We start from the raw sequence: 15,338 nt of genomic DNA, 5'->3' as shown, positions 1-15,338 counted from the left end.
CTCTGACTGCAACACTCCCTGTGCCATCTCCTCCATCTAATCCTTCTGTCTGCAACACTCCCTGTGCCACCTCCTCCATCTATTCCCTCTGTCTGCAACAGTCCCTGTGCCATCTCCTCCATCTAATCCCTCTGTCTGCAACACTCCCTGTGCCTTCTCCTCCATCTAATCCCTCTGTCTGCAACACTCCCTGTGCCATCTCCTCCATCTAATCCCTCTGTCTGCAACACTCCCTGTGCCATCTCCTCCATCTAATCCCTCTGTCTGCAACACTCCCTGTGCCATATCCTCCATCTTATCCCTCTGTCTGCAACACTCCCTGTGCCATCTCCTCCATCTAATCCCTCTGTCTGCAACACTCCCTGTGCCATATCCTCCATCTTATCCCTCTGTCTGCAACACTCCCTGTGCCATCTCCTCCATCTTATCCCTCTGTCTGCAACACTCCCTGTGCCATCTCCTCCATCGTATCCCTCTGTCTGCAACACTCCCTGTGCCATCTCCTCCCTCTACTCCCTCTGTCTGCAACACTCCCTGTGCCATCTCCTCCATCGTATCCCTCTGTTTGCAACACTCCCTGTGCCATCTCCTCCATCTAATCCCTCTGTCTGCAACACTCCCTGTGCCATCTCCTCCATCTAATCACTCTGTCTGCAACACTCCCTGTGCCATCTCCTCCCTCTACTCCATCTGTCTGCAACACTCCCTGTGCCATCTCCTCCCTCTACTCCCTCTGTCTGCAACACTCCCTGTGCCATCTCCTCCCTCTACCCCCTCTGTCTGCAACACTCCCTGTGCCATCTCCTCCCTCTACTCCCTCTGTCTGCAACACTCCCTGTGCCATCTCCTCCCTCTAATCCCTCTGTCTGCAACACTCCCTGTGCCATCTCTTCCATCTAATCCCTCTGTCTGCAACACTCCCTGTGCCATCTCCTCCATCTACTCCCTCTGTCTGCAACACTCCCTGTGCCATCTCCTCCATCTACTCCCTCTGTCTGCAACACTCCCTGTGCCATCTCCTCCATCTACTCCCTCTGTCGGCAACACTCCCTGTGCCATCTCCTCCATCTGCCTGCAACACTCCCTGTGCCATCTCCTCCATCTAATCCCTCTGCCTGCAACACCCCCTGTGCCATCTCCTCCATCTAATCCCTCTGTCTGCAACACTCCCTGTGCCATCTCCTCCATCGAATCCCTCTGTCTGCAACACTCCCTGTGCCATCTCCTCCATCTAATCCCTCTGTCTGCAACTCTCCCTGTGCCATCTCCTCCATCTAATCCCTGTCTGCAACACTCCCTGTGCCATCTCCTCCATCTAATCCCTCTGTCTGCAACACTCCCTGTGCCATCTCCTCCATCTAATCCCTCTGCCTGCAACACTCCCTGTGCCATCTCCTCCATCTAATCCCTCTGCCTGCAACACTCCCTGTGCCATCTCCTCCATCTAATCCCTCTGCCTGCAACACTCCCTGTGCCATCTCCTCCATCTACTCCCTCTGTCTGCAACACTCCCTGTGCCATCTCCTCCATCTAATCCCTCTGTCTGCAACACTCCCTGTGCCATCTCCTCCATCTAATCCCTCTGTCTGCAACACTCCCTGTGCCATCTCCTCCATCTACTCCCTCTGTCTGCAACACTCCCTGTGCCATCTCTTCCATCTAATCCCTCTGTCTGCAACACTCCCTGTGCCGTCTCCTCCATCTAATCCCTCTGTCTGCAACACTCCCTGTGCCGTCTCCTCCATCTAATCCCTCTGTCTGCAACACTCCCTGTGCCGTCTCCTCCATCTAATCCCTCTGTCTGCAACACTCCCTGTGCCGTCTCCTCCATCTAATCCCTCTGTCTGCAACACTCCCTGTGCCGTCTCCTCCATCTACTCCCTCTGTCTGCAACACCCCCTGTGCCGTCTCCTCCATCTACTCCCTCTGTCTGCAACACCCCCTGTGCCGTCTCCTCCATCTACTCCCTCTGTCTGCAACACTCCCTGTGCCTTCTCCTCCATCTACTCCCTCTGTCTGCAACACTCCCTGTGCCATCTCCTCCATCTACTCCCTCTGTCTGCAACACTCCCTGTGCCATCTCCTCCATCTAATCCCTCTGTCTGCAACACTCCCTGTGCCGTCTCCTCCATCTACTCCCTCTGTCTGCAACACTCCCTGTGCCGTCTCCTACATCTAATCCCTCTGTCTGCAACACTCCCTGTGCCGTCTCCTCCATCTAATCCCTCTGACTGCAACACTCCCTGTGCCGTCTCCTCCATCTACTCCCTCTGTCTGCAACACCCCCTGTGCCGTCTCCTCCATCTACTCCCTCTGTCTGCAACACTCCCTGTGCCTTCTCCTCCATCTACTCCCTCTGTCTGCAACACTCCCTGTGCCGTCTCCTCCATCTAGTCCCTCTGTCTGCAACACTCCCTGTGCCATCTCCTCCATCTACTCCCTCTGTCTGCAACACTCCCTGTGCCATCTCCTCCATCTAATCCCTCTGTCTGCAACACTCCCTGTGCCATCTCCTCCATCTACTCCCTCTGTCTGCAACACTCCCTGTGCCATCTCCTCCATCTAATCCCTCTGCCTGCAACACCCCCTGTGCCATCTCCTCCATCTAATCCCTCTGTCTGCAACACTCCCTGTGCCATCTCCTCCATCGAATTCCTCTGTCTGCAACACTCCCTGTGCCATCTCCTCCATCGAATTCCTCTGTCTGCAACACTCCCTGTGCCATCTCCTACATCTAATCCCTCTGTCTGCAACACTCCCTGTGCCATCTCCTCCATCTAATCCCTCTGTCTGCAACACTCCCTGTGCCATCTCCTCCATCTCCTCCCTCTGTCTGCAACACTCCCTGTGCCGTCTCCTCCATCTAATCCCTCTGTCTGCAACACTCCCTGTGCCATCTCCTCCATCTAATCCCTCTGTCTGCAATACTCCCTGTGCCATCTCCTCCATCTAATCCCTCTGTCTGCAACTCTCCCTGTGCCATCTCCTCCATCTAATCCCTCTGTCTGCAACACTCCCTGTGCCATCTCCTCCATCTAATCCCTCTGTCTGCAACACTCCCTGTGCCATCTCCTCCATCTAATCCCTCTGCCTGCAACACTCCCTGTGCCATCTCCTCCATCTAACCCCTCTGCCTGCAACACTCCCTGTGCCATCTCCTCCATCTAATCCCTCTGTCTGCAACACTCCCTGTGCCATCTCCTCCATCTACTCCCTCTGTCTGCCACACTCCCTGTGCCATCTCCTCCATCTACTCCCTCTGTCTGCCACACTCCCTGTGCCATCTCCTCCATCTAATCCCTCTGTCTGCAACACTCCCTGTGCCATCTCCTCCATCTAATCCCTCTGTCTGCCACACTCCCTGTGCCGTCTCCTCCATCTAATCCCTCTGTCTGCAACACTCCCTGTGCCGTCTCCTCCATCTAATCCCTCTGTCTGCAACACTCCCTGTGCCATCTCCCCCATCTAATCCCTCTGTCTGCAACACTCCCTGTGCCATCTCCTCCATCTAATCCCTCTGTCTGCAACACTCCCTGTGCCATCTCCTCCATCTACTCCCTCTGTCTGCAACACTCCCTGTGCCGTCTCCTCCATCTACTCCCTCTGTCTGCAACACTCCCTGTGCCATCTCCTCCATCCATCTAGAACCTCACTATACAATTCCTGTCGTCTTCTTTACCATCATTTCCGTATTACTGTATCTTTCCTCTACACCAGAGTTGGCAAACTCCAGTCCTTGAGGGCCACCAACAGGTCAAGTTTTAAGGATATCCCTGCTTCAGCACAGGTGGTTCAAACAGGGACTCAGTCATTGACTGAGCTATTTATTGAGCCACCTGTGCTGAACAGGGATATCCTTAAAACCTGACCTGTTGGTGGCCCTCTGGGACTGCAGTTGGCCGCTCCTGTTCTACACTCTGCATGTAGATAGAGCCCGGGAATATGCTGGTTTCCACCTCGGTGGTGGATGCATGAATGATTCTGAAGTGTCATTGCTTAGATTATGTTGCAAGAAGCTGTTACTATCAGTATGGAGACAATGTAAAGAAAATATCCCGATATACGTCCTTTTATGGACACCCTCGCATACAGAGACGTGAGAAGAAACCCCTAAATCAGAGTCAGCCCTGTCCTGAGGCCCGGTCCGATCAGGGGAAGATTCTTTGCTTGGGGTTCTCCCCTCCGTACGGTGCTCTGTGTGATATCTCCTGTCCTATCCTTGCAGGTATGAAGATGAAATTAACAGGCGCAATCAGCTAGAAAATGACTTTGTGCTGACAAAGAAGGTAACCGGCCACGCTAAGACGTGAGGTTTTACTGAAGCTGGTTTATGGTTTAAAAATTGGGGTCCAGACAATGCTAGAATACATCTGGTGCGCATTGCGTTGCAGAAATGGGTAAGTGGTAAAAATAGCACACACATGGTGATTGTACCCCCGTGAGTGCAGGCAACAGGACCACTACCAGTGAGGAAGTGGGGTAATCCACCATGTGATCTATGACAGGGGGGCTCAACTCCAGTCCTCAAGCCCCCCCAACAGGTCAGGTTTTCAGGATATCCCAGTTTCAGCACTGTAGCTGTAGTTTCAAAGTCCTTTGTCCTCGTGGTCATTAACATTCCACAGGGTGGGGCTTGTGTACAACAAAAGAACGTGTAGCCACATAGCCACGTGAGGCCTCAGTACCTCCGCTGCAGGCGCGCTCGCGAGACTGGCGGCGCGTGCAGCCGATTCCCCGGTCTGCAGGGAGCTGCAGACCAAAAGACCGGGGGGAGGCGTGGCGAGGGAGTGACGGGGGCGCGGCCATGACGTCACCCGGCAGGTTCGCCCTCATTGGCTGAACCGCCGGGGGGCGTGGCTTAGCGCTCCGTAGCGAGTGCTGCTCTCAATTCTATTGAGAGCAGGAGCAACTCACGCCACAGCGCTGCGGCCCCCCCTCGCAGCGGGCCCGGCGCCATTGAGGGGAGGGCTCTCATCAGCGGGCGCTGCAGTAGCCAGTGGGGTCCAGCCCTTATACTGTACCTCTGTGTCTTGTCCTAGTAAATACTCAGCAGTCACATGCAATGTACGGTGAAAGTGACACCGCTGTCCTTCCTCCTCAGGACCTTGATGACACCTATCTCCACAAGGTAGACAACGAATCCAAGCTGGAGAGTGTGACTGATGAGATAGACTACCTGAAGCAGCTGTATGAAGAGGTATAACACCGTGTGGATGCAGGAAACCTTCTATAGGATGGGCAATGAAGGCGACTAGCCCAAGTTTGCCATGTATAAGCAGCCTCTGTTTAATAACCAATTATATCATTTCATCATACTTCAGTGCGCGATTAGACTAATTGTGGCTGGAAATTAATGAGATTGTTATCCAATGAATTAGACTTTACTCCAATGTGGGACACTGCTGGAAAGCGTTTGTCTGCTACCCAGTCATTAAGATTGAGTGAGACCACGAGGCTAGTAGCCCGTGTGTAAGAGTGCATTACTTGTACCTTCAATGCTGTACAAGTTAAGGAAAGATGAGGACTAAAGATGAGCCAATCCGTCCAAATCCGTTTCTAATCAAAATCTGCCGTTGGATCCAACCCGTTGATGGATATGTAGAATCCATTCTGCGGATTAAAAAAAATCCGTCCCCGGGCGGCGGGATCTGCGGAGCGTACGGGTAATAATCATTTTAAAATCCACAAAACGCGAATCTCCCGTTTTGAGACTGATCCGCGGACCAAAGGAACCGACCGATCCGCTGCTGACCCAAATCCGTCAAAACAATTCGCCCATCTCTAATGAGGAGTTGGAATCTCGAGGGTTTGGCTACCGCAGGCTCCTTAAAATGTAAAAGACGATGGTCTTTCTGTATTTCATTCCATCCTAAAAAAAACAGGTCCTAAATCCCCAATCAAGACATTTCTGTGTCTACCCGAGATGCACTGCATGTGAGTCAGAACAATGGATTCTCTTTAGTATCCATTTTTTAAACATGCCTCGAGCAGAATTAAAAGAAACATCATAGATGCAACAGGATCCAGGTCTGCCTGGGCATTGGAAGGGTGGACGAGTGTGACCCTGATATTTAGGAGGACTATAATGCTGAAGTGTTTGGAAGGGGCAGCTGATGTGTGTAAGTGGTCGCTCCTGCCTTTCGGAGGTATTATATTATTATAGTAATAATGTTGAACTCTGTGGGGTAAACTGATGTGTATGATGTGTGGTCTGATGTGTGTCTACGGAGAAGGAAGGTGACACTCCCAGTGAAGGTACAATGATATATATCGACATGAGATTTGTCCGTGTTCTCTCCTGCTCAGGAGCTGAATGAGCTGCAATCTCAGGTGCAAAATGCCATGGTGACAGTAGAGATGGACAATAGCCGTGACATAGAGATGAAGCACATCATGGATGAGGTGAAGTTGCAGTACCAGTCCATGGCAGAGAAGAGCCGGCAGGAGGCTGAGCACTGGTACAAGAGCAAGGTGTGTGATGTGTTATACTCGGTATTATTAATTAGAGGGAATGTTTATGGGTTGGATTCACCCATTAGAAGCGTCTCACGTCACTTACAGAAGTAGGAAATATTGTTGTAAGTTTCCCCTTCCGCGGTTCCAAAAATCTATTAACGTTTCACCAGATAATAGGCAGGGCACCTTCACCATAATTCACCATGAGAGGCCGGAGGAAAACTCAGCAAGACTTGGCATTTTAAACTATTTATTTACAACTTCTCACATCCATATCAACGTTCACAGCTTTCCCTGTGTGAGTTCTGTTCCTAACCCATTTTTCAAAAATCCCCAACCATATAGTTACATCGTTACATCGTAGATGAGGTTCAAAAAAGACATGCGTCCATCAAGTTCAACCTATGCTAAATTTAAACGACACATACTTTATCCTATATCCGTACTTACAGTATATTGATCCAGGGGAACGCAAACAAAAAACCCCAGTGACATATCATCCAATGATATCTCATAAGGGGAAAAATAAATTCCTTCCTGACTCCAAGAATTGGCAATCGGATTAATCCCTGGATCAGCATCCTTCCCATGTTTACTTATTTGGTATATCCCTGTATACCTTTCCTTTCTAAAAAGTTGTCTTTTTTTTAACAAATCTATTGTATCTGCCATCACAGTTTCCATGGGTAACAAATTCCACATTGTAACTGCCCTTACTGTAAAGAACCCTTTCCTTTGTTGCTGTTGAAATCTCCTTTCCTCCAACCTTAAGGGATGGCCCCGAGTCCTTTGTACTGCCCGTGGGATGAATAGTTCTTTTTAAAGCTCCTTGTACAGTCCCCGAATAAATTTGTATATAGTTATCATATCCCCTCTTAGACGCCTCTTTTCTAATGTAAATAAATCTAATTTAGCTAGCCTCTCCTCATAAATCAGATTATCCATCCCTAGGGTGACCAGATTTTTAAAATGAAAAACCGGGACACTTAAAAAAATTATTAATAAAACAATGAACGTCACGCCCCCCCGTTGCCATGACAACGAGACACCAACGTCAGGCGGTGACATGTTGCCATGACAATGTGTCATCAAGTGATGCCTCGTCCCCATAATGCATCCCGTTGTCATGTCAACTTGGAAATCGCTGGAAGTCACTTCAGTTTGATTTTTCCAGTGACCACAGCATGACGTCAGCACTATAAGCGCGGCCTTAGGCGACGTCGCAGCAAAACAAATGTATTGTCGCCATCGCGTGCGCTTATAGTAAGCGCGACGCGACGCTGGCGGCACAAATTTCTGAAGCCAGCCAAATTTGATTTTTCAGAGGCTGTCACCACATGTAACAGCCTCTAAACCAATCAAAGACCTGGTCGCCCGCGAGGTCGCCGGAAAGCGAATTACAACTTTTGCTAGCGGCGACGGGTGACATCATCTGTCGCGCGCACTATAAGCGCAGCCATAGGTTAATTTCACACCTCATATGCCACCTCCATTTCCCACCCTGTACCCATGAATTTCTCTCTCCCCTCCGTCTCACTCACTCTCCCCCCCTCCCGCCTCGCATGTATTTATCTCGCCTCCGTCTCACTCACTTTCCCCCCCTCCCGCCTCGCATGTATTTATCTCGCCTCCGTCTCACTCACTTTCCCCCCCTCCCGCCTCGCATGTATTTATCTCGCCTGTGTCTTACTCCCCCTCTCACTTGCCCCTACCTTACATCAATTACCACACTCTGCTCACACAATCCCCCCACAAAATACATACCAAAAACCCCGCAATACATAATAAAAATACCTGCCCCGCCAATACATATTAAAAAGACCCTCGCCGCCCCAATACATTTTTAAAGACCCCCACCCCCCATACATATTTAAAAAAAATTGGGCCGCACAGGTAAAATCATCATCATCATCATCATCATCATCCCCATATACCCACCCCCCCCAGCATCTCCCATCTCTCTCTCTCTCCCGCCCAGCATCTCCCATCTCTCTCCCCCCCTTGCATCTCCCATCTCTCTCCCCCCCTCCCCTGCATCTCCCATGTGTCCCCCTCCCCGGCATCTCCCATGTGTCCCCCTCCCCTGCATCTCCCATGTGTCCCCCTCCCCTGCATCTCCCATGTGTCCCCCTCCCCTGCATCTCCCATGTGTCCCCCTCCCCTGCATCTCCCATGTGTCCCCCTCCCCTGCATCTCCCATGTGTCCCCCTCCCCTGCATCTCCCATGTGTCCCCCTCCCCTGCATCTCCCATGTGTCCCCCTCCCCCTGCATCTCCCATGTGCCCCCCTCCCCCTGCATCTCCCATGTGCCCCCTCCCCTTCATCTCCCATGTATCCCCCTCCCCTGCATCTCCCATGTGTCCCCCTTCCCTGCATCTCCCATGTGTCCCCCTCCCCTGCATCTCCCATGTGTCCCCCTCCCCTGCATCTCCCATGTGTCCCCCTCCCCTGCATCTCCCATGTGCCCCCCCTGCATCTCCCATGTGCCCCCCCCTGCATCTCCCATGTGCCCCCCCCTGCATCTCCCATGTGTCCCCCTCCCCTGCATCTCCCATGTGTCCCCCCCTGCATCTCCCATGTGCGTCCCCCTGCATCTCCCATGTGTGTCCCCCTGCATCTCCCATGTGTGTCCCCCTGCATCTCCCATGTGTGTCCCCCTGCACCTCCCATGTGTATCTCCCCCCACCTATCTCCCATGTGTTGCCCCCCCCCCTATCTCCCATGTGTCTCCCCCCCTGCATCTCCCATGTGTCTCCCATGTGTCTCCCCCCCCTGCATCTCCCCCATATGTCTACCTCAGACGGCTGGGGTTCGGCAGAGGTGGCTGCGGAGGCGGGTTCAGGTAGGAGGCGGCAAGCTCTGGCACGCGCTCACTAACAGTAGGCACCGGAGGTGCCGCACTGCTAGCGAGCGACTGGGGTGCCGGTCCGGAGGGAGGGACAGCCAGGGACCGGAGGGAGAGCCGGGGACCGGGGGGGGGAGAGCCGGAGACCGGGGGGGAGAGCCGGGGACCGGGTGGGGAGGGCCGGAGTGCCGGAGACCAGGGGGAGTGCCGGGACCGAAGGGAGAACCGGTGACCGAGGCCGGAGTACTGGGGGGAGGAGTTTTGGGGGAGGGAGAGCCGGGGAAGGGCCGAAGGGGCTGGAGTGCCGGGGGGGGGGGGGGGGAGAGCCGGGGAGAGCGGGCAGACAGACGGTCGCCCCTGCGACTGCTTTTTTTGGCAAAGTCCTGCCCCCGCATCCTCTTACCTTAAGCCAATCCCCTGCGGCCCGGTATTCAAAGCCCCGCCCCCGCATCCTCCATCCAATCCCCTGCTGCCCGGCGGCATTCTAAGTCCCGCCCCCGGCATTCTCCTTCATTCAGTCCCCCCGGCAGCATAAAATACTTACCGCGCCGCATTCTCCTCACCGCCGCTGCCCCGCAATACCGGGACCAGGGACAAAAACCGGGACGACTTAAAACCGGGACAGGACACAAAAAAACGGGACTGTCCCGGTAAAACCGGTACGAATGGTCACCCGGACCATTCCCTTTATTAATTTGGTGGCTCTTCTCTGCACTCTCTCTAGTTCTATGACGTCTTTTCTAAGGATTAGTGCCCAATATTGTACTCCATATTCAATGTGTGGTCTTACTAATGCTTTGTAAAGGGGCATAATTATGTTTACTTCCCTTCGATCCATTGCCCGTTTAATGCAAGATAAGATCTTGTTTGCCTTTGCAGCTACTGCATGACTTTGGGCACTATTGCAAAGCCTGCTGTCTACAAGCACTCCTAAATCCTTCTCCATCAAGGATTCCCCCAATTTATCCCCATTTAATTTGTAAATCGCCTTTTTATTCTTATTTCTATGGAGGAGCACATGCGCGGTCGGCAAGTGCAAGCACTCTTTGCGCATGCGTGGCATTTCTCCCGGTTTTTGCCGGGGCAAATGTGGTCACCCTAAGTGTCCGTTGAAGGGGGAGTTAGACTCGGATAGAAAGAGAGGTATAAATTGACAGGAACGTACAGAGATGTCAATAAATTGCTTAAAGTGCAGCATTTTCCTCCTACCTCTCTTTGGGAATTATGGTGAAGGTGTCCTGTCTGTTATTCGGAGAGTTTTAATAGCGTTGTGGAAGGGGACCTTTGCACATTTTAACCGGCATGGCTCTTCCCCAACAGATTGATGACATGGTGAATCAGTCCAAACGAAGCAACGAGGAGCTGAAGGCTCTGAAGAATGAGCTGGCTGGTTTAAGCCGAATGAACCAACGTGTCAGAAGTGATATTGAAGCCCTAAAGAACCAGGTATTATCGCAAGCTTGTGACAGGGGTGTGAGGTGAGGAGAAGGATCACAGGAGACTGTGATCGCAAGGGAAACTCCTAATTAGCGCTACCAGGAGACAGTCACAAGAGCGTCACAGGAGGCTACATGAGTGTGAGTTTAGAGAGATATAAGAACTATGGGGAATATTCATTAAACTGTGATAACTGCATTTCTATGTGCAAATGGGCAATATTGCACAGAAATGCCTCTCTCTTTATCTCTCCTTCCCTGCCCCTGCAAAAACCTCACATATTCTTGCCCCAAGGAGGTGAGACAAATCGACCCCCTGCATGCAGAAAGTGCATCCAAATTAAATGTCTTTGACACTGTTTGAATATGGTTAAAACACTACAGATGGGCAAATTCACACAAATCCGTTCCCCCGTTATTTCTCGCATTTTCAACCCAAAATCTGTTTCGCGGTGTAAAATCCGTAATCGGATTTGATCGGTTGGAAACCACGCGGATTCATCAAAAAAACCGCCATCTAGTGCGGATCAGCAATCCGTTAACGTACTGTATGCTTACGAATCCGCCAACAGATTGCTGGATCCGCTGATTTGGATTCTACAAATCCGGCGGCAGATTGCAGAATCAGCAGGGTGTATTGGTAATAATAATACAAAAAATCCCACAAAATGCAAATCTCCCTTTTTGAGATTGATCCGCTGAATTCCTCGGACCAAAGGAACCGGACGATCCGCTGCGGATCCAAATTCGCCCCCAAAAAATTACCCACCTCTAGAAAACAGCTGATTTTTATTGCATGACATTGCAAAGATTAGGTCCCTATAATTAGTCTGCGAGTCATGGTTTGAGTTCATGTAGAACCTATGTCTATAACAGAGTCCCAGATCTCTCTACGCTGGGCTATATTTTGCGTATTTCTCCATTACAAAAGGCAGGGTGTTCAGATTTATACTCTCTGCCTTGTCACCAGTCCTCCAACACTGATACCATCCCCTCTCCATGTGTCACCCACATCTTATCTCCGCTCTCCCCCTTCCGTCTCAGCGTGCCAACATGGAGAGTGCCATAGCCCTGGCAGAGGAGCAAGGGGAGCAGGCCATCCGCAACGCAAAGAACCATGCCCAGGAGCTGGACGAAGCCCTGAAAAGGGCAAAGCAGGACATGGCGCGCAAGGTGCGGGAATATCAGGACCTGATGAACACCAAGCTGGCTCTGGACATTGAGATCGCCACTTACAGGAAGCTGCTGGAGGGAGAGGAGACCAGGTGAGAACAGGAGGGTGAAGGAACCGGGAAGATCAGAAAGAACAAGGATAGAGGTGAGGTCAGGGAGCAGAGGGGGGAAATGAGAGAAGCGAGAGAGGGAACAAGGAGGAGGAGAATAGGTGAATATGGATTGATTTGTATAGCAACGTTTGGAAGTACTCCACTACTCAAATAGGGGGTAGGTGGGTGACACTGCCGTTGAGTGCCCACAGCATTCAGATGTAGCACGTGACATTGTACATGTTCCATGTTCAGATAGAGTGCCGAATATCCCAGTTTCCATAGGGTTCAATGGCAGTGTTGGTGCAGAATATCACTTCATACCTCCCATATCTCACCAGAGGGAGCAATGAAGCGCTTCACAGCAGTAATAATTATATATTATTATAATAGTAATATAATTCTAATCATAATAATAATAATATAACACAGAGTGGGAATAAGCGCTTCAGACTTAAGAGTAACAATAGGGAAGGGAGTCCTACCCCAGAGAGCTTACAATCTAAGTCAGGCCTGTCCAACTCCAGTCCTCGAGGGCCACAAACAGGCCAGGTTTTCAGGATATCCCTACTTCAGCACAGCTGGCTCAATTAGTGGCTCAGTCATATTGATATATATATATATATATATACTGCCTCTTCAGTTCTCTGAGGTTTTTGGCTGGACACTGGCTGGCATCCTCACATCTCTAGTCATTACTAGTTAGTACTGTCAGATCAGCCTGAGACTTCTGGAGAAGCTGCAGAAAGAAGGAGGTTGAGGCTGCGGCCGCGGGTCACCAGACCCTTACCCGAATGGTCCTTGCCCCCGCTGCCTCCTTCCGGCAGGGGTGACTGCATACTGTGACGCGTCAGCCTGCTGGAGCTACAACCTCTTTGTGCTTTTCAGCGCTGACGCGTCACGTGGTACGCGAGTCAGCCAATGAGGGGAGGGAAGGAGCTACGGATGGGAGGCGGCTTGGGAGGGGAGCAGGGAAGGAGCTGCGTGGGAAAATGTGTGAGTGTGTATGTGTGTGTGTATGTGTTGTGTGTGGGGGTGGTGGTGGGGGGGTGGACGGCACCACGATCTAAGACCTGCCAAAGTTTTACCACCCCCCCCCCCTGCTCCCACCCCCTTCCCGCTCCCGCCCCCCTCCCGCACTGGCTCCCTACAGACCGCATATCGTGGTCAATTGCAGGGGCTGAGGGGCAGCTGTGGTGCTGCAGCACTGTGCTGTGGGGCTGTGTGATGGTCCCGCCCCCTCACGTCATGGCTGCGCCCCCCACCCGTTTTGGCCCACCCGTGTCAGCACGCCGCCTGTCTGCAGTGCGGCCGCGCTGACTGAGGGAGCGGGGCCTTTGCTGAACACTGACTTTATCTGCAGGATTTACAAATGAATAAGAAATGTCCGCGTGTTATTACATGAACTTCTCTCCTATCGCTGATTCAAGTGATTCACCCCCTATGCAAAACATACCCGGCCCCATACAGTTTTGCCACAGGTGAAATATGGAAGGGTAATGGGGTAATGTTACTAAAATACTGTGTTGCTTCTTTCCCAGGCTGAACAACCATACTTCAAGTTCTCAGCTCAGTGCTATAGACAAAATGGGTGAGTTCCTAACCCTAACCTGTGTTGGTGATACCATTTTATCAGCACTCCCGAATGCTTCATTACATTAAAGAAATTATTGTGCTGCCCTTAGGATGAATAGTTCTTTTGAAAGCTCCTTGTATTGTCCCTGAATATATTTGTATATCGTTTAATCTCTGTAGATTGGACAGCTGTGAAGGTGTTTTCTTGCTAACCATGTTTATCTACCCTTGATGTCCTTTCTAATCTCATACAAATTTGCCCCCCACAGCCAACCTCTTAAACTTCGATGTGAAAGCCTCTTCTGGACCCAGGAACCCCCCCAGCTCAAAGAAAGTTGTTCTTGTCAAGACAATTGAAACAGCCAATGGCCGGCAGGTGTCCGAGGCGAGACATTACTCAGAGAAATAAGTCACGGGGACCTCCTCTCTTTCCACCATCTGTTGTGTGATGGCCCAACTTTTATCATTGGTAGAGGAGCAATGCCACAACTTGGCCACTTTGCGTGGCTGAGTGAGTAACACTGTATATAAATGTGAAATTGCTGTCATTTTATCCCATGTATTTATGAGGGATGACAGATTCACTCAAAAATAAACGTTTGCAGTATCGTTTTGTCTCCCTCAGTCCTGTTGCCAATAATGAGTTATAAGAAACGGTAATGAATGGCAAAGTCCAAGAGCCCAAAAGGGGGAAATGTGGTTCTTCTGGACCACAGAAAGGATCCGATTTAGCAAAACACAAAACACAGTGAAACAATATGAACCTCTTTTTTTTTTGCCTTGATAAATCTGTACCAGTTTATGCAGAAGTGGAACTTTGACAAATAATCCCCATAATTGTTTAAAATGTCATAATATTTACAGGATTACTGCAGGGATGGGACTATAATGGTTATAAGCAGCATTCAATACGGCACCAATACACCAATCATGATATAACTCTGCATTTCGTGAACCATTTCCTTAATTTGTCACACAGGAGGGATATTTTTAGTTGCATGTTTTGTACAGAAAATGGAAACCCTGGCTCCATGCCTAGGTAAACCCTACAAAGGTACCAAGTTATGCGTATAATGTACAGTAGCCAGGATCACCTGGTTTAATATTTGAGGGGGGGGGGGGGAAACAGCACCAGTTTATTCCATTTAAAAAATGACATCAGATAAGTATGTTTAATGCCGGTTCTATTTTTCATAAGGAGCATGAGTTTTTATTACTGTACCTGTCATTTTTTCCTCGCACCCAGGTTTACCAGCGCGTTTCACCACTTTACCGAAAGAGAAATCTCCGACGTGTTTCTGGTACCGGGTCACCTGACAATGGGTTTTAAAAAATTAATATTTTAAAAAGTAACGACATTTAAAGGGAGTTATCTACAGTTACCTTTATAGGAGGCCCGTTTTCCGGAGTGCCAAGCGCCATGCTTTATGTGTAATTAGGGTGAAGAAGGGACGGTTAAAAGTAACAGTTAAGAACAAGATTCTTGTCATTCCAGTAGGAAGCATCACAACTTGCAAACAACGTACTATCCGCAGCAGTCACTAACCTGACTGTCACACCTGTGCGTTAATATAAAAAGTCTACATTTAACATTACACGGTTATTTTATGCTTGCACTGGCAGCTTACGCTGTACTGTATCTGTCAGCATGTTTGGGAACAAGAATTTCAAGAGATATAATATGGAGAATTCAAAATAATGTACATAATGAGAAATACACAAGGTCTGCAGCTAATTCAGAAGTAGACTCTTCAAATAAAG

The 15,338-nt window shown here is 50.4% G+C and overlaps 1 protein-coding gene across 1 annotated transcript in view; it reads left to right on the top strand.

The window, feature by feature from the left end:
• Positions 1 to 14,186, top strand: part of LOC142499808 (keratin, type II cytoskeletal 8-like) — a 63,860-nt gene extending 49,674 nt beyond the window's left edge. Inside the window, exons 3-9 of the mRNA XM_075609686.1 lie at positions 4,226 to 4,286; positions 5,102 to 5,197; positions 6,307 to 6,471; positions 10,622 to 10,747; positions 11,782 to 12,002; positions 13,544 to 13,593; positions 13,847 to 14,186. Of these exons, the coding sequence (XP_075465801.1) occupies positions 4,226 to 4,286; positions 5,102 to 5,197; positions 6,307 to 6,471; positions 10,622 to 10,747; positions 11,782 to 12,002; positions 13,544 to 13,593; positions 13,847 to 13,986 (859 nt within the window). The 3' untranslated portion in view covers positions 13,987 to 14,186. The remainder of the gene's footprint in view (positions 1 to 4,225; positions 4,287 to 5,101; positions 5,198 to 6,306; positions 6,472 to 10,621; positions 10,748 to 11,781; positions 12,003 to 13,543; positions 13,594 to 13,846) is intronic.
• Positions 14,187 to 15,338: the final 1,152 nt, after the last annotated feature.

Source organism: Ascaphus truei, chromosome 7, assembly GCF_040206685.1.
Source record: "Ascaphus truei isolate aAscTru1 chromosome 7, aAscTru1.hap1, whole genome shotgun sequence".
NCBI classification, from domain to species: domain Eukaryota; kingdom Metazoa; phylum Chordata; class Amphibia; order Anura; family Ascaphidae; genus Ascaphus; species Ascaphus truei.
The sequence above is the reverse complement of the archived record's forward strand: the minus strand, read 5'-3'. Positions and strand labels throughout refer to the sequence as shown.